Below are 26,430 nucleotides of genomic sequence, written 5' to 3' on the forward strand. Positions count from 1 at the left end.
GTGCTGCTTCCCTGCTGTCATGGTGACGTGAGAGCAAGAGAGGGAGGGAGGGGAAAAGAGAGAGCAGGAGAGGGAGGTAGGGAGGGGCCCGTGAGCGAGAGAAGGAAGGGGACGGTGCATAGAGGGAGAGCCAGAGACAACAGCAGTGCTGCATCGGTGGAACAAGAAAGAGAGGAGAGGGAGGTGGAAGAGGGATAAAGCACGAGGGAGCAGCGAGAGAGAGAGAGAGAGAGAGAGAGAGAGAGAGAGAGAGAGAGAGAGAGAGAGAGAGAGAGAGAGAGAGAGAGAGAGAGAGAGAGAGAGAGAGAGAGAGAGAGAGAGAGAGAGAGAGAGATCCAGAGGAAGAGAGGGGGGCTTCCAGACTGGATGGGCCCAGCGGTGCCTTGATGGAGCATGGGCCAGGTTCTAGGATTCTCCCGCTGCAGTGAGTGTCGGCTTTTGTCTGTCTGTCTGTCGTACGCATCCCAATCTATCTGTATAGCATCTGTACTAGCCATATGCATGGCCATCGCTCTCCCCTCTCACTCTCTTTCTCTCCCTCCCTTTCTCTCGCTCCCTCCCTTTTAAACAAATGGTTGAACGGACGGATGGATGCAGTGCAGTAGCAGACGCACCTGTTTCTTTTCTTTTGTAGAGACCATTGCAGTTGTGTATGTGTGTTCTCAGGAAGTGTAGGCTATGTGTGTGTGTTCTCATTGGCTGAGCACTGGTTATGTGTGTGTGTTTGTGTCTGGTATTATGTGTGTGTGTCTGTGTGTGTGTGTGTTTGAGATAGATGAGGATGAAAAAAGCTGTGTGTTGTTTTGCTGTCGCTGTGTTTGTTGCTGTGTTTTCTCACTTCCCTTCTGACACCGCAACCCTCCTGGTAGACTCCATCCACATCGGCAGTCTTAGTTTATTGTGTGTGTGTGTGTGTGTGTGTGTGTGTGTGTGTGTGTGTGTGTGTGTGTGTGTGTGTGTGTGTGTGTGTGTGTGTGTGTGTGTGTGTGTGTGTGTGTGTGTGTGTGTGTGTGTGTGTGTGTGTGTGTGTGTGTGTGTGTGTGTGTGTGTGTGCGGGTGTCTTCATTTTAGCCAGGGCTGCCTGATCTATTGGGTGATCTGAGGCAGGAGGCTAGCTAATGTAGTGAAGGCCTGCCTCTCCCCTGCCTGCTCTGCCAGAGCTGATCTGTGCTGTAGGAGGGGGTACATACTGTAGTTAGCTGTTAGCATTATATATGCAAACACTAATGACATTTCTTTTAAATACTGGGTCTTAGAAAAAGGCTATTCAAATGCCTGGATTCGAGCCATGGATTCTCCTAAAAAAATACAAATACAAACCTTTCATTTGCTCTCTCAGTCTCATCTCAATGTATTGAGACGCTATAGAAATACAGCAGGTCATCTGAGAATAGGCTATGTGTGGTGTAATGCTTTTCTGCGCTATGTACTGCTTTTGAATGTGATACAACGCTTTAGTAGGTGATATTGAGAGGAAAACTGTTATCTTGATTGTGTCTTCTCTCTAGGCTTATATGCAAATAGGCCTTGGCTAAAAGTTGCAGACATAGAAATAGAAGGAAGAGAGGAGTTGTAGACATAGACGGTATAGAACAGTCTCCAGTTTCACATAGAATGGCCAAGTGGCCATCCTTAATCAGTTGTTAATCAGTAGTTATTTTAGATACAAATTGTCTGTTTGATACTGTACATTTCACGACTGTGGTTCTGATAGTTCCCCAGCCAATGGTAACAAACATGTGTCTGATGAATCTTGTTCTTTTTCTTCCAGAGGAATATGGTTCTGTCTCCTCCACACCTGATTCAACATCTCCCTGCACCGAAGGTAACATCACACAAGGCATACATACCGTACACGTTTCGAAACGGACTGTGTGAATGATTGAACTTCATGCGTGAGAATCATAATATGGGAGAAAGAAATCATACTGTGACATATCCACAAAGTCTATAGGTGTAACCTGAGATTGATTGTGTCCATTTTTGTTTGTTTGAATCTGGAAACAATACTCCCAATCAAAGGTGTTTTGCATCTTTGGATGTTGCCCTTTCATTCAGACAAAGCATGTTGCGCTTCAGCGGGCTGTCCCGACTCAGCGCTCAAAAACATCAGAGGACATGTAGATGAGTAAGCAACATCAAACGGCTCCTCCGTAGACATTATAGTCACAGAACATGTGATATGGTTTTGGAATAATATTGTGTGCTTTGTGTAGCTTTACCTCCCAGGATGAAAGTTTTCAATGTAATGGTTGAAGTTTATAGCTAAGTTTATAGCTTTTTTGTAATAAAAGCGTATACAATTTCAATGTATAACATTGATACAGGACAGAATAACAAATATCAAAATACTTTAAGCAATATAGGTTTCGCTTTAAGGCTTTTCCTTTGCCTGTTCTCTCCAGGTGGGAATGAGGAGTCTGAGCTGTACGACCTGCAGACGGCCAGGGAGTGGTCTGACGAAGAAGATGGGGGTCCAGAGGATGATGATGGTGGAGCTTCATCCCCCTCCATTTGGGGGACCCCGAGACAGAACTCCTTCGAGCCCACCTTCTCCTACATCGCCATCGCCGAGGCGGAGGCAGGCGGAGTCTCACGACATCATCGTGACTCATCGTCAGGGAGCCGGCGGAGGAGCGGGGCCAGGGGAGGCCGCACCTCCCTGAGCCGCACGGACACCGTGGAAATGCTCCTCCCCCTGGACTCCCCCGACGTGGAGTGGGACCCCCACGCCTTCCTCGCCCGAGAGGAGGAGGAGGAGGAGAGGGAGCAGGAGGAAAGGGAGAGGGAAGTCCACAGACAGACTGAGACAGTCCATGCATCTCTCCAAGATACTGAGATTGAACCTCAGGAGAGGGACACAGAGCCCCAGAGAGGGGAGACAGAACCCCTGGAGCCCCGGCACTACAGTCCCTCAGACAGCCACCAGGGTGAGCCCACTATGGGGCAGTGGGGATGGGATGGGGCTATCTAGATGGAGGTTAGATGGGATCAGGGTAGATATACCTGCATGGAGCTACATGGAGCTACAGATAAAAGCAGAAGCTACTGCATCTTTTCAGGCTTTCTAGCCATTGAAATCACACAGTGGGCGAGGATACTGCTCGAGGGTAAATGGGTGTAAACTCCATGTTTGAAAATGGGAGGCGTGGCTCATTAGATGGAACATAACATGGCTTACACACAACACAACCGAGTTGAGCTAATACGGGGGGGTGTGTGTGTGTGTGTGTGTGTGTGTGTGTGTGTGTGTGTGTGTGTGTGTGTGTGTGTGTGTGTGTGTGTGTGTGTGTGTGTGTGTGTGTGTGTGTGTGTGTGTGTGTGTGTGTGCATGCGTGTGTCCGTGCGTGCATGCGTGTGTGTGTGTGAGTGAGTGACACACCATAACCACAGACGAAGTCAGACACCACTGTGCTTTAGACTCCTTGGACAGCATGCTCTCTCCTGTTCTGTAGGGTCAGAATGAGCGCGTTTGGTTATAAGATTTCTAAATCACTGTTCATTGTAAAGTAGGTGAGGCTAAACAATGACATTGTTAGATAAATTACACTTCTAGTTAATCTAATGCAACCTGGTTGCAGAATAACTTGATGCTGGGTGATGACATCATCACAATGACCTTGTGTTCTGTTTCTCAGCAGCATCACCGCCCCCTGAGCCTGAGTCCCTCGTAACCATGGAAACCACCGTCACACTGCTCACGGCTGTGCGACCAAGAGGCGGCCTCACCGATGACGTGCCATCCACTTCCTCCACCTCCATTGGTCGAAACACTCAGGAAGAGCTGGTCAGCGAACAGTGGTTTTCAACGTTCAACCTATCAGGCCCCGCGATATGCATCCACGTAGCAGGTAACGTTTGTAGCACGTCTATTTTTATGTGACTTTCCTATCTTGGATCTACCTTTTACATTTTGAACATCTACCATCCCCTGCCTTTGCCCAAATCAATCTATTTGACTTCTACTACATTATCTTACGTCACATAGCAAGTCTGCACTGTAAGTCGCTCTGGATAAGAGCGTCTGCTAAATGACGTAAATGTAAATGTAGTTCAAGGCAATGCGGTTGTGTTAGAATGACGCCATCTGTGGGAAGACAATGACCCCTACCCTGATACCTCACTCCCAACCCCTTCCTTGATATGTTGCTGAGCGCACAAAGCCTTCCTCAATCAATCCTTTTCAAACCATACTGAAAATAAAGAAAAACCTCTCACTGCTTGAGTAACATGGACCCTGGAATGTATTCCACTGTGAGCCCTGAGTGTTCCATTGTGTCTCCATGGCAACATTCCCTTGGGATTCCGAGGGCTAATGGGCTAATTGCGCCCAAAGAATCTGTCTGTTTTCCTGGTCTGTCTGTACGTATGTCTGCTCGGACATACACGCTGACACGCCAAGCTTTCCGCATCCCTTGGATCACTGTACACATGATAAAGAGAATGTGGGACATTTCAGTGAAGGAGAGAGAGAGGAAATGTCTTTATTCTTTTGGAACTTTCATGAGTAATGTTTACTGTTCATTTCTTATTGTTTATTTCAATTTTGTTTATTATCTATTTCACGTGCTTTGGCAATGTAAACATATGTTTCCCATGTCAATAAAGCCCCTTAAATTGAAATTGAGTGAGAGAGAGAGAGAGAGAGAGAGAGAGGGAGAGGGAAAGAGAAAAAGAAAGAGAGAGCAAGGGTGAGACAGATGAAATCTATCTTCTCTGGACTCCATGGTCGATATGGATCACTCTTCAAGGGGGGCGCCACTCAATATGGACCTCTGGCATATTTTCCAATCTTATTATAGTGGGTGGACTGGGGGGTGGCTGGCCCAGGGGCTGGGTGGACTGGGGGCTGGGTGTACTGTACTGTCCACTCCCCCTCACACTGACCCTGGGTGATTAATGGCTGGTCAAGCTGTTGAGAGGCTTTAAGGGTTTCTAGATATCATGTAAAGCAAACCATCTGGTTTCTGTATCAGAATGGGGCTGAATGTGTCAGAACATGTTTTACTCCCCATGTTTATTGTGAGGTTGGAGTAGCCGGTTACAGATAGGGGACAGCATTCGGAATTTTGGATGAAAAGCGTGCCCAAAGTAAACTGCCTGCTACTCAGGTCCAGAAGCTAGGATATGCATATAATTGGTAGATATGGATAGAAAACAATCTAAAGTTTCCAAAACTGTTAATTATAACAGAACTGTGAGTATAACAGAACTGATATGGCAGGCGAAAACCTGAGGAAAATCCATCCAGGAAGTGCTATTATTTTGAAATTACTGTTTTTCCATTGAAAGCCTATCCACCATACAAAGACTTATGACCTAGTTCACAATCCCTATGGCTTCCACTACATGTGGCCAGTCTTTAGGCATTGTTTCAGGCTTTTACTCTGAAAAATGAGTGAGAAACACCACTTTCAATGAGAGGACAATTGACATTTCCAGACATGAGTCCTGCGCTTGACCGGGAGCGTGCCTTTCTTGTTTTTCCTTTTCTATTGACGAAGCTATTGTCCGGTTGAAATATGATCGATTATTTATGACAAAAACAACCTGAGGCTTGATTATAAACATCGTTTGACTTGTTTCTACGAACCTTTATGGTACTTTTTGGATTTTTGTCTGTCTGTTGTAACCGTGCTTTGTTCCAATGGATAACTGAACAAAACGCACCAACAAAACAGAGGTTTTTGAATATAAAGAGGGACTTTATCAAACAAAACAAACATTTATTGTGTAACATGGAGTCTTGGGAGTGCAACCAAAGGTAAGTGATACATTTTATCGCTATTTCTGACTTTTGTTACTTCTCTTCTTGGCTGCTAACTGTTTGTAATGATTTGTCTGCTGGGCGCTGTTCTCAGATAATTGCATGGTTTGCTTTCGCCGTAAAGCCTTTTTGAAATCTGACACAGCGGTTGGATTAACAAGAAGTTTATCTTTAAGCTGGTGTATGACATTTGTTTCTTTTATGTATGTTTATTATGATAATTTTTGTTTTGTTGAGTTTCATGCTCCGTAATTTCACCGGATGTTGTTTGAGACAGTGGATTACTGAACAAAACGCACTAACAAAACGGAGGTTTTTGGATATAAAGAGGGACTTTATCGAACAAAACGAACATTTATTGGGTAACTGGGAGTCTTGCGAGTGTAACCACATGAAGATCATCCAAGGTAAGTGATGAATTTTATCGCTATTCGCTATTTATCACCTGTATGTTTCATACATTTTTATAGTGAGTATTTCTGTTTTTGAATTTGGCACTCTGCAATTTGACTGGATGTTGGCCAGGTGGGACGCTAGCGTCCCACACCCCCTAGAGATTAGACTACCGTTATGTGCATCTGAAATATATGAGGCTATTTGAGCTATCGTCTGCACTCTTACAAAAAAAGGTGCTATCTAGAACCTAAAAGGGTTCTTCGGCTGTCCCCATAGGAGAACCCTTTGAACAACCCTTTTTTGTTCCAGGTAGAACCCTTTCCACAGAGGGTTCTACTTGGAACCAAAAAGGGTTGTCCTATGAGGACAGTCGAAGAACCCTTTCTAAGAGTGTGTACTTACCGGTATCACGGTACCCTATGGATGTCACAATCATGTGCATTTACTTCTATACCTGCTCCTTTGTTAGCTGTTGTCTGTTCTGTCTCTGCTTACATAAGTGTTTTGTGTAAATCTCTGTGTCCATGTCCGTTTCCGTGTGAGTGTTTCTCTCTGAATGGGTTTGTGTCTGTCATCTTTGTCTGTGGTTATGTCTCTTTGGGTCTCTAGTAGTTTTGTATGTTCTCTATGTTATCCAGCTATGGCTATCTATGTTGGTATACACATGTTTCTCTGTCTCAAGGTTTGTCTCTGTACGTGCATGTACTAAATGTGTGAATAAGTGAATCTATTGGGTATCTATCTTACAGGATCTCTATATCTATCTGTCTATCTACATTGGAGTCTCCATGAGTCTTGAGGGGGCAGGCCCTATTGGGCAGATTATTTTTGGCTGAAAGGTCTGTACTGCTGACGGGGCAGGGGAGGCCAAAAACAGCTCCGAGTGGCAGAGAGAGAGCAGGAGGACTGAGAGAGAGTCAGAGAGAGAGAAGGGGGATCGCCTGAGCAGCAACAAAATGGCCAACATTAATGGTAAGACCCTGGGCTCAGAGAGACAAGATGGAGACAATATGAGACGGTGGGAGTCGGCACACTGAGATCTATCAGTGAATTGACTAGGCGGGGAGGCAAGGGACCTATTGAATGGGCAAAGCAGTGTCTCGTTTCAGACACCGGCAAGATCAGGGCACAGTTAGAGTTCCAGTACCTATCGTCCTCAGCCGTAGGGGCGCTTCCACATATAGGGACTGACTGTCTGTCCACTGCAGAGCCATGCATTTAGTGACCGTGTGTTTGGAGAGGAGTCTGAACGTCAGGAGACCAGCTACAGCCAGGGGTCTTTGGGGGGGTTTTGACCACTCACTGACCAGGAGACCGTACCAACTGTGCAGAGTTGTGTGTGTCTGCCTGCTTAGTGATGGGACCAGTATCGCAATGTTTTTTTCCACAGCAAAAATGAAACTTTTTGGTCCTTTAAAACTCTGCTCGTCCCGTCCCTAGAGGTGACCATCCAGAGTTGTGTTATAGCTTGTTACAGCATGTAGGGGCCATCTGTGTGGTTGTTTCTGTATGTAAGAGGCTAGTAGCATGATCAGCTGATATGTGCCCCCATCTGACAGGGTTACCTCTTGGGCAGCAGGGTTGGCAGCAGGGTTGGCAGAGCCAAGGTGTTTCACAGGGGTACTCTGGGACTTCCCGCATGCACCGTTGTGTAAAAATGGCAGGGTGGTGGTTTTAGTTGTGGTGGTAAGTAATGCCAGGCCAGGCTGTGAATTGGATTGACTGGTAATGTATCATGTTGAAGTAACGATTGAGTCATTCACGGTCAGGCAGTCAGTGCTCAGCTCTGTGGAATGCTGCATTGGCACAGATAGAGAGGTTTCACTAAGATTATGGCAAATGCAGCTTTCAATTTGATCTGTGGTCACGTGTGTGTGTGTGTGTGTGTGTGTGTGTGTGTGTGTGTGTGTGTGTGTGTGTGTGTGTGTGTGTGTGTGTGTGTGTGTATTCCCCCTTCCCCACTTCATGTTGTCTGTACTCTTCTCAGAGAGTTCATTATATCACTATATTAACATCAACCAATGCATTCATGGCTTAGCATAGAGTCAACCTATTGGACCGTCACATGAGGGGTTTGTTTTGCCCCAGCGTTAGTGTAACTTGCTGTGGTATGTCTTCCTTTTCTTAGTGCACTTAGTCTGTGCATTGAACGGTCTTACCATGTGCTGGTCAATGTCGCAAAGTGCCAACACATCAAAGAGGGCTGTATGCTACCGCTCCACCTGTTGGGACAATGGACAGGTGTGTGTGTGCTGGAGGCTTTGTGGGTATTAATAATGTGTGGTAATGTTTATAAATAGTCCTCCTGCTGGTCAGATATATCAGTGCACTCTATTCTAATTCCCAGGCTCTCTCATACACTAATAGCCATGGAGTAATGACCACATGCCTTTGTCACCACAGTTTACCACGTCCGAGGGTTAGCGAGCTGCTGGTGTTTAGCTTCATTAAACTGTGCTATCAGTGTTTTGGCTGTAATGTTTATTTTGTTTGGAGCTACTTTTACCTATTCCATGGAGAGATTAGGCCAGGGGAGCCTCCATTTTGGCACTGAGAGGGCCCAGTCGCAGCGGCTCCAGTTGCTGGGTGACTGATCGAGGGAGACGGACAGGGTGCAGAGAAGGGGTGGTAGCGGGCTTGAAGACTGTCAACAGGTGCTCTCTGAGGCAACATTTAAATTCAAGGTTCCTGCTCCCTCCCTCCTCTCCTCTTTTCTTTCCTCTTCTCTCTCCCTTCCTCTACACCAGGGGTGGGCAATTCCAGTCCTCCGAGGGCCTGATTGGTGTCACAGTTTTGCCCCAGCTAACACACCTGACTCCAATAATCACCTAATCATGATCTTCAGTTTAGAATGCAATTTGATTAATCAGCTGTGTTTGCTAGGGATGGAGAAAAAGTGTGACACTAATCAAGCCCTCCAGGACTGGAGTTGCCCACCCCTGCTCTATACAGAGGGAAGGCTATATTAAGCCCAGGTTAGGCTTGACGTCTCCCCCTGCTCCTGTGTGTGTTTTCACTCTGCCTGGTGATCACTGTCCCTCTGCTCCGCCTCTGCACAGCTGAAAGGCCTTCTGGCCCACTGAACACTGGAGCGTCAGAGCCAAACAGGGACTGACTGGCTGGTGATGCTGTGGGGGTTTTGTAAAAAGCACATAGGCAGGAACAGTGAGGAGGAGAGACTTGCAGCTGTGACTGTCCTTGCTGTCTTTAGCAACCAACTAAAATAGAGGAAGTGTCAAATGCATGGGCTTGTCCCCTCCCCCACCCTGCTTCAATGAAGACTCCTGAGTCCATGTTAGCTTCCACTCTGTTCCTCATTGGTTTATATGTGAAGAGAACATGTAGACTATGAAACGTTCTTATTTCTCCACCTTTTCTCCCTCTCTTGTCAATTCCCCTCCCCATCCCTCTGTTACCATCTATTCTTCTCTGCCTCCTCTGCTCTCCCCTCCTCTCCTCCTCCTCTCCTCAGTGATGGATCTGATCTACTGGAAGGACACAGAGCGTACAGGCGTGGTATTCACAGGGCTGGTGGTTGGCCTGCTGTCCTTGTTCCAGCTCAGCATCATCACAGTCGTCTCCACCATCTCCCTGGGCGTCATGTGCTTCACCGTCTCAGTCCGCCTCTACTATAAAATCCTGCAAGTGCTCAACATGGGAGACGGAGTGCACCCTTTCAAGTGAGTGACTCGCCAATCCTCTCCTCTTCTCTCATCCTCCACTCCCTTCCACTCTTGTTTATTTCCTCTCTTCTCTAATAATGCAGTGGGAGTGGAATTCAGGAATAGTTTCTTAATTGGCTGGATTCCCTCACCTCCCAAAATAAATCCTGCCTGGGCTCACAGTCCAAGGGGCTTGCCTTTAAAAAAGGACAGTGTGTTTTATGATTTGTTTAGGCTAAGCACTGCTGTTTGATTAAAATAGTTGATAGACTTCATTCATCAGGATCTGAAAGGAACATTTTATTTGAATATCTGCGCCGATGGAAATAATTGAGGCATGAGACAACAAACTGTGCATGCATCAGGGTGTGTTTGTGGCGACTATCACTTGTTTTCTAATCAACACCCTCTTTCCTGCTTCCTTGACCCTGGACTCTATCACCCCCCCTCTATCACTGTCTTTTCTGCGCCCTCCTTTTCTACCCCCCTCTCTTTCTGTCCTCAGGGCGTATCTGGATCTGGACATTAGTTTCAGTGGGGAGCTGGCTGACCAATACACGCAGAAGACCATCGTTACAATCGTCTCTGCTGCTAACTCACTCAAGAATCTCTTCCTGGTTGGAAACCTCTTTGACTCTCTCAAGGTGAGACTGCCTGGGTGTTGGATCTCATCGATCTTCATCTAGAATTGGTCAGAATATGACCGTGTAACTTTTTATATGCTCCCCTTCGACAGCTCCTCTCGATCTCGTTCAATCACTTTTTACACAAGGAAGTCCTTCAGAATGGCATAGACCTTTAGTCCCTAAAAATTCTCTCTCTCTCTCTCTCTCTCTCTCTCTCTCTCTCTCTCTCGAACCCTGTCCGCTATTGTGTTTACTGGAGGCCATCTTGTCGTTGCGGATTTACTTCAACATTACTACATTAAGCTGTCTGGGCTCTGCTCTCTTTCATTAGAGCAGGCATCCCTCCCTCCCCTTTCTCAATCCATATTTTCTCTTTCTCTGTTCTGTTCTGTACTGGCATCAGCCTGCCCCCCTGTTCACTGGAGATGACGACGTTGTTATGCCTTCCGTCACCAAATGACGACTGTGTTTCCTAACAACACCACTATCAAAGACAGCTTCTGTCATACCCACAACTCACTGTGGTTCATATGATTGTGATAATCATGTACATACAGTCCTGCAGCTTTAAATGTGTCCTTGTTTTCGGTCGCACCGGAGTGTGACGCAAGCAAACTGGCAGCAAGCACAATTGTGAGTTTGTAGAACTTCGGGTTTGTATTGAATTTGCATTGCGAACGATACACAAAAAACATGTCGTATTGTAAGGGTAAAAATAAGAAAGCAGTGCAACTGTATCTACCCTTTAAAAGTGTCCGTGAGTGCTCTCTAAGCATTGCAATGGTGTCATTTTTCTATTGAGGCTAAAACAACATAGTACTCATGCAAAGGTTACTTTTAACAGTTTGCCGAGGCTATACAAAGGCTCTTGTCCTTTCCTTCTCCCCATCCTATGTATGTGTTTCATACAGAACATGTAAAGAAAGGTGCTATCTAGGACCTTAAAGGGTTCTTCGGCTGTCCCCATAGGATAACCCTTTGAAGAACCCTTTTTGGTTGCAGGTAGAACCCTTCTGGGTTCCATGTAGAACCTTTTCTACAGAGGGTCAGTCCTGACATATCGGTGAAGCATGTTCCCTTGTCATAGTAAGGCAATATATACAGCAGATGTTGTATGCTTGCAAACTTCGGCTAATAACAAAATCTAAAGCTAAATTCGTTATCATGATAAAGCGTTTCTGCTAGAAACCTTCCTTTTAGACTTCATTCGTTTTGTGTCCAGTTTACCAGGAAAGTAGAACTAAAACATTGGCACATTGAATCAACAACAGTCACATTGGTTGCACCATAATGCTTCAGGGTTAAATGTAAATTTACAGCAGGAGTACTTAGTGTGACTTATCTCGGTTAGTGAGAGCCAGTGTGACTGTGCCACGTAGCCTTGAGCCTGAGCCCCAGAGTCCCGCAGTCTCAACCCTGACCTGGCCGGTATGTGACATGGGACACAGGTGGCTGTTCACCCAGTTACAGGGGCGAGAGGAGTTTCGTCTTCTCTGAGAGGGAGGGTGTCCTGTTTCAGGATGGGGGTATGGGCCCTAAGTGACAACCCACTGAGCTATATTACACCAACTCCAGAAGGGTTATGGCGGATGATCTGGGAAATATGTACTCATTCATTTGTCAGGGACCATGTGCAATTTTAACATATGATGCATGCATTAATTTACATATTACATTTTAGTCATTTAGCAGACGCGCTTATCCAGAGTGACTTACAGTTAGTGCTTTCATCTTAAGATAGCTAGGTGGGACAACCACCCATACTTAAAATGTATACATGCATGACTAAGTTGCAACGGCTAAAATCGTCTGCTAAATATATTTATATTTCGATGGAATTTGCAATGCTTAATGCAAAGAGTACATTCAATTGTGTATGTGGAGCTCACTGTGTGTTTCCTTCCGTTCTTCTCAGCTCCTGGCTCTGATGTACCTGGTGACCTTCCTGGGAGACCTGTGTAACGGCCTTACAGTGCTCATCATTGGTGAGAATCACAGACACCGTTAGAATCAGCATTTGAATAACTTTATTGTATTGCCATTCAATAATTATGATGGCCATTTGTCCGGTAGAGACGGATACCATTGGTTGACGAATGCTGACATTGTCGCAGATTTTACTTGTAGTGTTTCAGTTGAAGACAGTGCTTACTGAATATTGTTTCAATTTTAATAAAAGGGTGTGCCATGTTAGTCTGAAGAAGCTATATGCTCAACACATGCTCACTCCTCCCTTTCTGTCTTCTTCTCCAGCTGTGATCACTCTCTTCTCTCTACCACTGTTCTACAAACAGCACCAGGTAAAATCTCACTCGCGCTGTTGACAACTGCTCTCCTGATTAATTCAGCAAAAGAAGGTACTTCTGTCAAATTGTTCAAATGAAGTGTGTTTCTCACCAATACCTATTTTGATGTTCCAGGCAAAAGTGGACAGCTTCTTTGCAGGAATTCAGGCGAAGATTGACAACGTCATGGACATGTGAGTATGGCGCCATCTTACGGCACAACAGTGGAATTAAATATTCCTCTTTCCTTCCTGTAGTTTTCCATTGCAGCTCTGCAGACCCTGAACTGAATTCTGAATCACTGTGACATTTACTCAATTTGTAATAGCTGGCAGTATTGGAGAAATGGTATGGAAAAAGCATATAACCTTTGTCAATGACCAATGTAAATGAGATCATGTGATATTGACCCCTCCCTTTAATACAGTCTCCACAGAATTGCCCAAGGTGGTGGCCCCAACCCTGACCCAACCCCTGGCGGTGCCAAGCCCAAAACACAATGAAGAGTCATGGCAGACAGGAGAGGAGGATGAGGAGGAGTTACAGGCTGTCATTCAGATGTCTTATTCAGCAGTCTGCTCAGAGCTCCAGAAGGTGGAGCTTATGAGATTGGGCAGGTTGTGTGGGGAGTCGAAGCATGGGGTTGGGACATGATGATACTGTATGGTGGGATAGGGTAAGTTGCTACTGGGTGAGGATGAGGGAACGGGAGTGATATCTGGACGAGAGTTGTTGCTGTTTGGAAGGAAGATTTAAGACACAGCTCATGATTGTTGGTACAGCATTAAATGACCTACATGGGGGATTGTGGCTTGAATGGTACAGACAGCTGCAGTCCAGTAAAATAAGACAGATTGGAACCTCCGATTCTATGAGACCTGTGGGTTCCTTATTGACAGCTGTATATCTGAACAGAGGGAAGTAAAAACTTCAGTATAGAGTCCAGCAGGACTGGAGTTCACCAAACCGGAGTTCATCATTATTCATAGCAGCCTAACACTTGGAATCAGGATGTGTGTGTGGTAGAGTGTGTGTGAGGGAATGATGGCACTTTTGTGCTCATGACGAGTGTGTGTGTGTACACAGTATGTGTGAGTTGCAGCTCGCTGATCTGAACCTGTTACCTGAGATCTATTAAAACCACAACTGTTCTTTTCATTTCAAATGTTCTGTTTCTTTTTGCCCACATGATCATCCACACAACATTTTGTATTCATCAACGTTGAACGTCTTCCGCTCTCATTTCAACAGTCTGTACAACCAGTGAGGTTCCCAAAATGGCCTTCAACTGTAGGATGCAACAGCACAGTCAGAACCAGGCCTCGAAATGCATTTTCTGAATTGACATTCAAGAAGACGATGATCAAAAATGTACACAGTATGACTTTTAAAGATCCAAATATCCGTGAGAATGGAATAGGGGAAAATGCAGTTAATTAGGATTTCATCTGAGATTGAGGTAAAAGGAATTTGGGTAATACAGTACTGAGTATTGAAGGTTAAACCAGACTTCTGATGTTGGAGTATTGAAACAATTATATTAATCTCCTTCATTGCCAGCCAGAATATGGTTTGATATGACAGGCCAATTGTTATGGATACAGAGGAACGTACATGTCCTTCTGGTAATGCATCGTAAGTATTTATGCAAAGGAGTTGAAAAAATAAAAGGCTTGATGGACAATTTGAAGATCTATGGAGGGGGTACTATTACCCAAACGTTGAACCCCAATCACCCACACAGAGGGTACCTCTAGCCTAATCTCTCGTGGACAGATGCACGCAAACGTAGGATGGTATGGTTGAGTCTGCCAACAGACTTTGGAATGCGACGACAAACGAAGAACTTTGTTTCAGTGTGACGATTTTTTTAATCACCTGACAAATTACGATATCACAGGTGTTTGTATCTTTCAAATTTCAGAAGGGGAGGGAACATTTGGCCCATGTTTGGGCTGTGAGTTTCGGTTTGGGGGGGTGGAGACTAGTCTTGTTAATATCTTTTTCTAATACGTCTCCCCCCAAGAACCTAAATGAGCATCTGACGCAATTACGTGAGATTTTAGTTTTGGGTTTCCGAGATTACGTCTAGCCTGAAAGGGTGTTTTGAGAGCGATAACTCAATGGGTGCCTTTCTATCAACAGTCCCATTAGTGCATGAACTGAATGACTTTGCCTGGCTACCCAAACGTCCCAACAAATGACTTAAACGATGGCAGTCTCAGACCGAAGTATGTAGCGAACATAGAGCAGTGGAACAATTCCGTTTGAGTCGTCATTCATGAATGAATGACTAGCTAGATAACTGCTCCTAGACGTCTTCTGTAACAAGCCATTCACGTTGGACTGAAACCAAGGTTTTTTTAGAGTCATTTCACAATAATTTATAATCATCATCATTACCATTTCAGTACAAAAGAAACATTTGAGAATATGCTGCCACAGAAATGCCCACCTCCTTACATCTATTGCCTTCAGGTCCTCACCACAGCCTGGCAGTGTGCTTTAGTAGTAGCCCTAGACCTGTTTTTTAAGGGTACATTTTCCCTTGCCTTATTATTATTATTATTATTATTGTATGTTTTGACTGTGTGCCACAACTCTTAATTCTGAGAGTTAGAATGAACTTTATCCCAGGACATGATTAGATGATGTGGCCTGTTCGCCAACACTTGATGTCTCCCTCCCTCCTATAGTATGTTGCACTGATCTCACTACACAGTACTAGGGATGCCGGAAGCCCACGACAGACCTGAACCCTTGGTAGATGGTGAATTGGAAGATGAGTGGTGAGATGGGTTATGGTTCGCAGCAAGACTTTATTACACGATCCCTTAGAAGAGGCAAGGACACGAGAGCAAGTCTTAACAAACCTAAAATTAAATGTCATTACTTGTATTATGCATAGACCAACATGAATAATTTTGTATGATCAAAAAACAAATGGGTATCCAAACGTTGAATCTTGCAATAATATATATATTAGACAAAATCTTGAAAAATAAATCAACATTTTGACGTGAGTCTAGTGTTTGATTCCTTTCTGCGTTTCACACCACCGGGGGGGTGTGTGTGTGTGTGTGTGTGTGTGTGTGTGTGTGTGTGTGTGTGTGTGTGTGTGAGAGAGAGAGAGAAGACTGAGTTTTTAATGTAACCGTTTTAAAGCTAAACTAAAATAAAGAAAAAGATTGAGAGCATTTTGATGACTCGCTTTTTACCACAGGGAGGCGACAAAAGCCAATGCATGTACTGCAACAGTCATACCGTGTCACAGATAAATAGTGAAGGTGTCACTCCATTTTGATTGATGTTTTGAATACGACATTTACACTTGATGGACAGCCAGTTGGATACTGCGAAGTCGCCTTGATTGGCGCCTTGACAGTGACTCTGCAAAATTTAATATGCAGATATCCACGAGGCTGAGATATCTTTAGAATTGGTAAAGGGAAACCCTGACGGTAAAATTAACCAGAAATGACGGAATCGACTGGAAATGCAGTACTGCCTCCTCAAGGCTCAAATATAGTGCTGTCGGCGACATAATTTATGGGCCTAGTCCAAACTCGATCACTGCTTGTACTTTATTAAAAGGTCGGCATGGATATTGGGCCTTTTAAACTGGGCTTACCTTGACAAGTCTCAACATGCCCTGACCTCAAACGAGGTGTTATTACTGTGTATTGAGCCTAGTTTGTAGGCACATTGTTTAATCTGATCTCAATGTAGGCCATTGAAATAATATTGTATCAGCGTAAATCTGTCAAAGGTGTGCCACACTCACTTTCAAACATGTTGAGTAGGTAGGGTGTCAAAGAAATGTCTCCTTTCACAACCAGCAGCTTGACAAAGCCAATTAGTCATGTACAGTTGAAGGGTAGGGCCAACATTTTTTTGTAGAATTATGTTTTGAGTTACTGGCCCTCATTTGAAATAGTTAGAAGGTAAATTCACAAAGGGGCAATGAATGTCAAAGTTCTCCAAAGGTTGCCTTTCAAGTTTTTCTCTTCGTGTTAATCTAAAATGAATGGGAACAGGGAATGGTGGGCTACACAAATGCATGTCTATTAATTATTTGAGGTGTTCAATATACTACATTGAATACAGAACACCAGGGTTCTCAAATTCTGAGCAGAAAAACACACACATATATATATATATTTGATCATTTTCGCTGTTGGACATTAAAGACTGTAACAGCACAAAGTTATTTTAATTTAGTAAATCTGTTCCCAATTTATTTATAACTATGTTCAGGCCCCCGACCATCCGCTCAAGGAAAAATCTGCCCACGGCTGAATGTAATTGGGGACCCCTGCAGTACATAAACCTACAGGAACATGAATACGTTCATTTTGCCACTGACAGAAGGCGTGCCCATCAACTCGCTTCCTTTCAAAGCGCAGTGGTGGAGGAGGGGAGGGAATAGTCAAATCGTGCTTGAAGTTATAAAGCAGACCCTCCCCCTCCAATGTGTAACAGATTGGAGTATTCAAAACCGAGAGAAGTGCCTGTTTTCAACTTTTTGCACACACTGATTATTAGTTCTTTGGCGAGCACAAGACTACTGCTTTGAATTCTAACAAATTAAAAAAAATGCTGTAGACCAACCTGTCTAATTGACAAATATATTATAGGCTACAGAACACATTTTCATGGTGCTCTCTTTATTTGCTCCTACTGGAGTAAGGAAAAGGTGTTCGTAACCAGTGCTGAATGTCACCTCCAGTTCCAATGGATTATAACCAGACCATGGCTCCTCCAGTGCCGCCGCACAAACCCAAAACTTCCCGGCCATTCGAGGCTCAAGAGCGGGTGTTGAAGTGCGTACTACTCGGCGATGGAGCGGTTGGGAAGACCAGCCTAGTTGTCAGCTACACAACGAATGGCTATCCAACGAAGTACGTCCCCACTGCGTTTGATGACTTTTCAGGTGAGCCAGTTAAAATCATTTATTGTGGTACTATTCTTGGACCAAAAAAAGAATGATACATTTGTCTCCTACAGACATCAAATCTGCATCTTCCCAGCCAGATAAAATAAACATAAAACATGTTTTCTGTTGCACATTGCTACGTTTTGATTTTGACTATGGGCCAACACCCATATATTGCACATTGCTACATTGTAACAAAGCCTTAATTGACCATAGTGAACATCTGTTACATTGTAACGGGGAAATGCGCTGGCTCTCTCTTGCAGCCACCCATTCTGCGGAACGAATCACCTAACTTTTCTTGTGTCATTTTGTTGCCCTCGAGGCTAACAGCAGCGATTGTCTGTCTGCAGATATTTGTATTATTGCACACAAATTATGCGCCCTGGTCATTTTATACGCCCGGGCCTGTTGTAATTTCCAGTTGGCAGAATTCCATTTTCCAAAAAGTAGCCACCAGCAAATGTTTGTCTAACGTACCGAATGGTTGAAAACTTAAACGGCATACTTGTTGAAACTAACCTCGGTTGGCAAGTGATGACAACGCCCGCACACACTGACGTTAGCGCGTCATTATCTCAGTAGAGGCCTATTCTTCCTTTTGAAGTTTTCGCTATAAACTTTGATCTCAGGAAACCTCCACCAAAACACAATGTCTGAATTAATCTAAACTTGCATGACATGTTAACTATAGGAGTCTAGGGAAGGCTTGATTAGGAAAATGACACCATCTTTATGGCCATTCAAAATGATAGACACAGCTGCTCTTACGTTCATCAGGAATATACATCTATTATAACCATTCTATCATTCTAAACACCTAACTATACTTATGCTAACCGCTATGGAAAGTTTTGAATGAGACTATTGCATATTTTTAATAGGCGTATACACACACTAATACCCTTAGTATTCATCCCTCTCTCACTGCCCTCAGAAATCCAAGTTATCCTAAAATGAACAGCACATTCTTGTTGAACATGCTTCTCGCAGGCAGGCATGGTTTTGGATTGCACAACTCTGGCCATTGTTGTCAGCCTTGACCTGAAACCCGTCTCTCTGCTCTAATGGAATGGACACATCTGTTGCAATGGCTCTGAGCAGAGATTGTCTTTCTCCCTCATGACAGAGAGGGATTGTGCAGTTGGGGCCCCATTTGATGATGTCATGAGTCAGTCCCTGGAATCAGAGCCCTCTTTTGAAAGCTGATTTCTGGGCAGTTATGCAATTCCACAGGTGACACTTGGGGTAGAGGAAAGAGAGGGAGGAAGGGATGGAGAGAGAGGGAGGGCAGAGAGTTTTGGGCCCAAGTAGAATACAAGGCAGATCATATGTCAGGGATTTGGGAATGATTGCACAATAGGCGCTGGGTTTAATGAGGAGTAGTCCGATGCTGTGGCGGACTAGTCCCCACAGCTCTTTGATCAGGTGATGTGACCATATACCCCGGGCGCTTTGTAAACACTTCCATAAGCTTCACCACATTGGGCTCTTTTGAAACATGGCCTATAATGAAACTGCTAGTGACATGACTCATAGTACTCTTCCAATCTGGAGAGAGCTATTGGGAGAGTCACTAAACAAACAAATCTGCTTTGTTTTCCTCTGTAGACAGCTTGGCAGGGCTTTCAAAGCTTGAAAGAACAGAATATGGTATGAAAGAGAGTAGTTATTGCCTTTACTTTAACTGGGCGAGTGGGTGGGCGAGACAAGACCGCCACTCTGAGTTAGGGGGATGGGTGAGTTTTCTGTTCACTGTGTCCAGGGGGTATGAAGTACGTCAAACTGGCTTGCCTTTGTTTTTCCCAGAGGATATTTTGGTGGGCTGGCCTCTCATCTGTCAGGGGTCTCTTCCTTTCTGTGTGTGTGTATGTTTGTTTGAAGTGTCAGGTGGAGCAATGTGGAGGCAGATGAGACTATAGCCCTGCTGATTTTTTTTTCTCCCTCTCTCCCTCTCTCCCTCTCTCTCCCTCTCTCCCCCTCTCTCCCTCTCTCCCTCTCTCTCCCTCTCCCAACAGCGGTGGTGCAGGTGGACGGACACCCTGTGAGGCTACAGCTCTGTGACACTGCTGGACAGGTGAGAACCCTAGCCTCATATCGACGTGCAGCAGAGCAACACTCCACACACTACATACAGTGCTTCCACACAGTATGCTTCGACCTATTGGTGCTGCGTTCACCGCTCTCTGTCACAGGCATGTATGCCCAGAGGAAAATTTATGCTGGGCACCACTGAATTTCCCCAACGGCCATTCTCCTTCTTCTGCTTGGTTCTCATACGTTACATGATTTTAGAGTCAGAGACGGTATTGGCTTTTGTCTTGCATGTCGACTTTGCTGGTGGGTATTGCTCAAGGCAGCATTCTGGGGCACCATCTTATTTCCCAGGCTCTACCACTACTCTGTGGCAGCTGTGGGGCCCGCTGGTTCTCCTGAGAATATCTCTCTAACACCCCCCCTAGAGAGAAATGAATTCCTGGGCTTTGCTGCCACTCTACATCTGAAGTGGGAACCAGGCAAATCCATTGGCATAGCTTTTGGTGATGGGGGTTGGGAGGGGGGATTTGGGAATGGTTAGAGGCGTTAGAAAGGCGGGACCTCATTAGAACAGAACAGATCTGGGTTGAAGCCACGTTGTGTGGCAACCGCTAGGAGGGAGACGACGCAATCGCAGAAAGTAGCTGTTAATGCATGTTATTTTTTATCTCGTTCTGCTCTCTTCCTCTTTTCCCCCCACCCCCTTTCTCTGTAGTTGTGCAGGCATAGGCAGGCACGGTTGGTGTAACTGAGAGTTGTGCGCCTGAGCTCTGAGCGTCATGCTAAGCCTTTTTAACATGGTTAGATTGTTCTAGAAAGAGAAGAGGTTGTGAAAGCCCTGGTGTTTTCTCTCTGGGCATGGGTGGTGTCTTAATTTCATTCTATAGCTACAACCCAGAGAGCATAGTTTAGTTTATTAGGATTCCCGTTAGCTACTGCACATGCAGCAGCTACTCTTCCTGGGGTCCACATAAAACATATGAATACATGACAAAGTACAGAACAGTAAAAGACAAGAACAACGTAAGATATTACATTAAATTCAAAATATATATTTTTTATAGGAGAGACACCAAGAGACAACAAATATACTATTTACACTTAATATATGCATATTCTTACATACAGTACAGTTAAATGTGATCTTTATAACGAGGAGAGGCACTGTGAGAAATAGTTTTTTTATCCGTTTTTTTAAAGCTAAATTTGCTTTTTGCCTGAGTAACCTCTTGTGGCAGAGCATTCCACGATGACATGAGTGACGCATTAAATCTGTTTTTGGTTTGGGTACCGTGAAGAATCACATAGTGGCGTGTCTGGTGGGGTATGTATGTCTGTTTGAAGTGTATGCAAATAGATTATACAAGTGATTAGGCATTTTCAACACACAAATGTTTCTTAAAAAGACTAGCAGAGAATTAGTACATTTATCCTCAACCCTCAACCATGAGACTATCATGCATGTTGTTCATGTACAGTTGAAGTCAGAAGTTTACATAGACCTTAGCCAGATACATTTAAATTCAGTTTTTCAAAATTCCTGACGTTTAATCCTAGTAAAAATTCCCTGTCTTTGAGGTTTAGGTCTAAGTGAATGCTTTGAACCAAATGTGTTACTTTTGGTTTTAGATGTATTTAAGACCAGTTTATTGTTAATCACCCAGTCTGACACTGACGGTAAGTCCTTATTAATAGTCTCAGTGAGCTCACTGGCTGTAGGTGCTGATGTGTAGTGTGTGCAATCATCAGCATACATAGTCATTTTAACTTCTTGTAAGACAAGTGGCAAATAATTTGTAGAAATAGAGAAGAGCAGTGGCCCAAGTCAACTGCCCTGAGGGATACCGCACTGTACATATCTGATGGTAGAGAATCTTCCATTGAAGAATACTCGCTGAGTTCTATTGGATAAGTAACTCTCCAACCATGTGATAGCAGGTGATGTAAAGCCATAACAAGTTAGTTTTTTTCAATAACAAATTATGATCAGTAACACCAAAGGCGGCACTGAAATCTAACAATACAGCTCCAACTATCTGTCACGCCCTGACCGTAGAGATCCTTATTATTCTCTATGTTTGGTTAGGTCCGGGTGTGACTCGGGTGGGGAAGTCTATGTTTTCTGTTTCTTTGTTTTTGGGCCGAGTGTGGTTCCCAATCAGAGGCACCTGTCTATCGTTGTCTCTGATTGGGAATCATACTTAGGCAGCCTGTTTTCCACCCGTGTTTGTGGGAGCTTGTTTTCTGTTTAGCACCTGAGCCTGACAGAACTGTGCGCTTTCGTTTTTTGTGCGCCTGTGCGCTCCCACCATTTGTTATTTTGTTTGAGTGTGTTGTGAAATAAATGATCATGAACACTTACCACACTGCGCCTTGGACCACTTCTCTTTCTAACGAGAGCCGTTACACTATCATCTTATTAGCCGTTTGTTTTTGCCAATCATCAGTCATCTGAGTCAGTGCAGTACAAGTTGTGCCCTTCCCTATATATATATATATATATAAATAAAGTGACGTTCACTAGCACCGCAGGGCACTGCCAGTACTGTAAACACAATCACAACATCCAAGTTGTTTTTCCTAAGAAGACTTGACTGTGTTTGGTTGAGTGTAGAGTTCACAACCATTGGAATGAACACAAGGCCCAAACACTTCCCAGCGTACATGCACTGTAGTGAACTCCTCACAGTCGTCTTAAGGCTGAATGGATCTGTTTACTTTGTACACAACTTCTAAATCCTCCACTCTCACAGCCACAGAGAGATGGGGCAAACACATGCAAAGTCAACAAACACTTACTGTACATATATGCACTTTCATAGCAGGAGAGCAGATACCGCACCCTGAGAACGCCTGAGATAAACTATAACAACTGCTGCCATGGCTGTTAGGTCATTCTCACAAAACTGTAAAAAATTATAAACATTTTTCACGAAATGCCTGCTTGAATCACTGAGATTAGGATCTGTACTTATCTATTTCATAATTATGTTTTTTGATCAGATATGCATTGTACCAACAAATTCACAAAATTCTCATTACCGTAACAGTTTTCAAAGTTCCAAAAAGTAATAAAGAAATCTATATTTCTAATATATTTTTTTACATTGCTCCCCTAAATGAAAATGAAGGTTAGTTAAACATAACACTGAAAAAAATATGTCTAATGAAATTATACAATTATTATAAAATGAAATCTGCCTTTTTCCCAATTTGAGCTCTTTAACCGTTTCGATAATGAGAAAGCCAAGTGGGGTAAAGAGGGTGTTTGAGAATAATAAACCTTTTATGAAAGCATATAAGCGAATACATTAACTTGTGCTCAGCTAAGGACCACTCCTCTAGATGATCCACCATGGGTGAATAAAACTTTATTTAAAAACTGATTGTAGTTTTTACAGGAACTTGAAAAAGTGGTACGGTAATGAGACACTGTTTGTATGTAATAAATATTATACTTTAATGTAAACTTCAACTAGTATACCATTTTTATGATTTATTGACAAACTACAGCAACATATTTTGTTTTATTCAAATAAGTTAGGTTTTTCTAAATAATGTTTTAAATAACATTACCCAAAAATTTCATCTGGACGCATTTCGGTAATGTGGAATTGGGGTGAAAATGTTAAAAAAAATCAGGCTGAAATTAAAATTGTATTTAAAGTAAGACATGTTTCCAAAAACGAAACATCTTAGTCCTCAGAATTATAGATGATTTTTGCAGAATGATAGTTGATTTTTGCAGATGCATCATGGTTATGTAACTAAATTTGCTACATACATTTTATAACTGGTTTCTTGAGAATTACCTTGTTAATTAAACAAAGTCACTCCCCGCTCAGCAAGATTGATGCATTTTGTATGTTAGCCAATATCTCTGCGCCATCACCTCAGTTTGCAAACACTAAAGGTGAAAGTATGATTTGGAAAGGAAAAGTGTGGGAAAAGACTATTCCAGTCAGAGGCTACTGAATATAAAAAAAGTACCTTTCCCTGTTAGGCTTCTGAAAAGGGTTAAAGAGAGAGGGATTTGTGTCAAGTTTCTGCCAGCCTTAATCTGTGTAATCAAGGATGTGGGAGGCCCTTGTTACCCAAGGCTCTGTGGCTCCACGGTGTTCATTTGGGAGATCAGTGTGATATAAAAGAGGAGGTTATTGCTCAACATAAACAGACTTCTCTCACATGGTTTGTTATGGAAAGATTATCACCACCATTTATTTCCACTGACATTCTGCCTGCTTGTTTTGCATTGACCTATAAAGCGATTACTGAAATGTGTTGGTGTGAAACTGGTTTGTTTGTGTGTGAACCTTGAAGTGAAATACATCACACACTAGAGTTGGTAAAACTCAACTACCTAGGGATTAGGTGCTTTGGAAAATGTTTGTAAGACCTTGATGGATTTTATAAAACATCATACGTGCTTGGAGCCGCAAAACGTCAAGACAATTAAGTATAGTATCCAGCAGAATTATAATTTTTAAATAATATTTTAGAAGTGAACTTATCCTCACTGCTGATCTCCCTCTTCACCTGTCTTCTATAAACATAAATTATTTTGGAAATATAGTTTCCTAAACATCTTCTCCCTTATGCTTTTTTCCCCTTCTATACGTGTTACAATGCTTATGCCAAGTCAACCTTTTTCAAGATACTCAGTTCACCATTTCTTTGGGTTCATATATAATGGGACTGGCCCTGTGTTGTTACTGCTGAATGCCAAACTCTCACTAACGCCCCCATGTCCCTTATCTCTCTCTCTCCTTAGGATGAATTCGATAAGCTCCGTCACTTCTGCTACTCGCACACCGACACCCTCCTCCTCTGCTTCAGCGTGGTCAGCCCTGCCTCCTTCCAGAACGTCTGGGAGAAGTGGGTCCCAGAGATCCGCCGGCGCTGCCCGCTCACGCCCATGCTGCTGGTGGGAACCCAGTGTGACCTGCGCGAGGACGTCAAGGTGCTGATCGAGCTGGCCCGGCGGAGGGAGAGGCCGGTGGCCGAGGTGGACGCCCGCGCCCTGGCGGACAAAGTGGGCGCCGTGGCGTACGTGGAGTGCTCGGCGCTCACCCAGAAGAACCTGAAGGAGGTGTTTGACGCGGCCATCGCCGTGGGGATGAAGCACGCCGATAGGAGGGCGCGGCGGGAGAGGAAGGTGCGCAGCACTGCTGATAAGATGAAGACACTGTCCAAGTCGTGGTGGAAGAAGTACGTCTGTATCCAGTAGAGAGAGAAGAGGAGAGGGATATTGACTAGGTCTATGAAACTGGGACTGGAAACGTGTTCAGATGAGCCTATGTTGTTCATATGGATTGAAGGACTTCTGTCTTAGCTCCTCTCAGATGACCCCACATTTTTAGGGTTGCAAAATACTGGGAACTTTCAATAAATTCCCTGGTTTTCATGAAATCCCAGTTGGAGGATTCCCGAAATCAGAAGGGAATAAGCAGGGAATCCAGAATCTGCCAACTAGGATTTCAGGAAAACCTGGGAATTTATTGAAAGTTCAGGGAATTTTGCAACCCTAGTCAAAATGAATGACCAAGGACCTACGGCTTAGTGGAGTGAGGGGATGGACTGGGGAGTGAGAGTGTCTCAAGTTGGAGGAGATCCACTGATTGGTTGATTGCAGAGACTGACAGGACTGTGCTCCAACCACTCCCGGTCTGCTTGAGCTGGTCTGAACTCTAACCTTTGAGCAGAGTGCTATCACAGAAGATCAAGGAGTAAAACCATCAATATGATTGACAATACAATGGAGCAAAGAGCGAGTTGAACTCGGAGCAATAATGAGTTTTATTTGAACTGATGGGTGGGGAGGGGAAAAGACTGGGATGTACTCTTATATGCCACCCTTTAAAAAAAGATTTAAATACTATATCATGATGTGCTGCATAGAGTATGTATTCCACCCATCATCATACCTTATATATGTTCACATCTTTTATGCGATCCACATGACTCTGTAATCAAACAGCCGATAGATCTCATTGGTAGAGCTAGACGGAAACAAACCGAGGGATTAACGTGGAATTCAACTCAAACCAAACGGCGCTACTATACGAATACAGCTACAATACGTTCATATCTTACAATCGTATCAATTGCATTTACAGACAAGACTTTAGAGGTATTGATAAGGGACTTTTCCACCTGGCCCTAGTCATCACTGTCAGCAGCATGACCTGGCCCCATGGTCCTCTGGTGGTGGTCACTCTGTCATTGCCATTAAGCCAGGGGGTGGAGGGTTAAGCCTGGTGTGTGTGCGTGTGTTTATGTGTGCGTATTTATGTGTGTGTGTTTAACCACATGACCAACTGCAGCGTTACATTGTAAGTGTCTGTTGATACAGCTGCTGCCACTGTTAGCAGACCACACAGTGAGGGACTGGGCTCCCCAGACAGAAAAGTGCTCCTCATCAATACACATTAATGGTCAGACCTTTAAGAGCTCTCTCAACAATACACACCCTCATTGATCTCCACTCATCCTGCTTCAACCGGAGAACTCGGCGGTTTCCATCCAATAGCCACTCCTCAACTGATGGGAGCGTTGTCTCACTCTGTCGGAGTGAGGAGATTAGATTGAGGAACACAAGGTCATGTGGTGGTGCCACTGTAAATTGCACGTATCACGCTTAGCCCAAATACTTTGTTGGTGTCGTGCCAATGATGCCATGCAAATGGCCTTTAGACTGCACAGTGTCTGATGTCTCTCTTTG

The 26,430-nt window shown here is 44.1% G+C and overlaps 2 protein-coding genes across 4 annotated transcripts; both read left to right on the plus strand.

Moving 5' to 3' along the window:
- The first annotated feature begins 284 nt into the window (after window positions 1–284).
- On the plus strand, window positions 285–13,894 carry rtn2a (reticulon 2a). 3 transcript variants are annotated; one of them, XM_014213445.3, is made up of 10 exons: window positions 285–424; window positions 1,772–1,825; window positions 2,406–2,930; window positions 3,639–3,851; window positions 9,636–9,843; window positions 10,331–10,469; window positions 12,367–12,436; window positions 12,705–12,751; window positions 12,872–12,930; window positions 13,164–13,894. In XM_014213445.3, the coding sequence occupies exons 1-10, from the start codon at window positions 394–396 to the stop codon at window positions 13,237–13,239; spliced, it is 1,422 nt and encodes a 473-aa protein (XP_014068920.1). In that variant the 5' UTR covers window positions 285–393; the 3' UTR covers window positions 13,240–13,894. The 3 variants fall into 3 exon arrangements, with proteins under 3 accessions (XP_014068920.1, XP_014068921.1, NP_001133071.2); XM_014213446.3 differs by having other exon boundaries at window positions 3,642–3,851; NM_001139599.1 differs by lacking the exons at window positions 285–424; window positions 1,772–1,825; window positions 2,406–2,930; window positions 3,639–3,851 and adding an exon at window positions 7,072–7,135.
- A 3,325-nt stretch (window positions 13,895–17,219) lies between these two features.
- On the plus strand, window positions 17,220–25,211 carry LOC106612375 (rho-related GTP-binding protein RhoU-like). Its single transcript, XM_014213455.3, has 3 exons — window positions 17,220–17,669; window positions 19,691–19,749; window positions 24,481–25,211. Exons 1-3 carry the CDS (start codon window positions 17,453–17,455, stop codon window positions 24,934–24,936), a joined length of 732 nt encoding a protein of 243 aa, XP_014068930.1. The 5' UTR covers window positions 17,220–17,452; the 3' UTR covers window positions 24,937–25,211.
- Window positions 25,212–26,430: the final 1,219 nt, after the last annotated feature.

This window comes from Salmo salar, chromosome 09 (genome assembly GCF_965601325.2).
Source record: "Salmo salar chromosome 09, fSalSal1, whole genome shotgun sequence".
Taxonomy (NCBI): domain Eukaryota; kingdom Metazoa; phylum Chordata; class Actinopteri; order Salmoniformes; family Salmonidae; genus Salmo; species Salmo salar.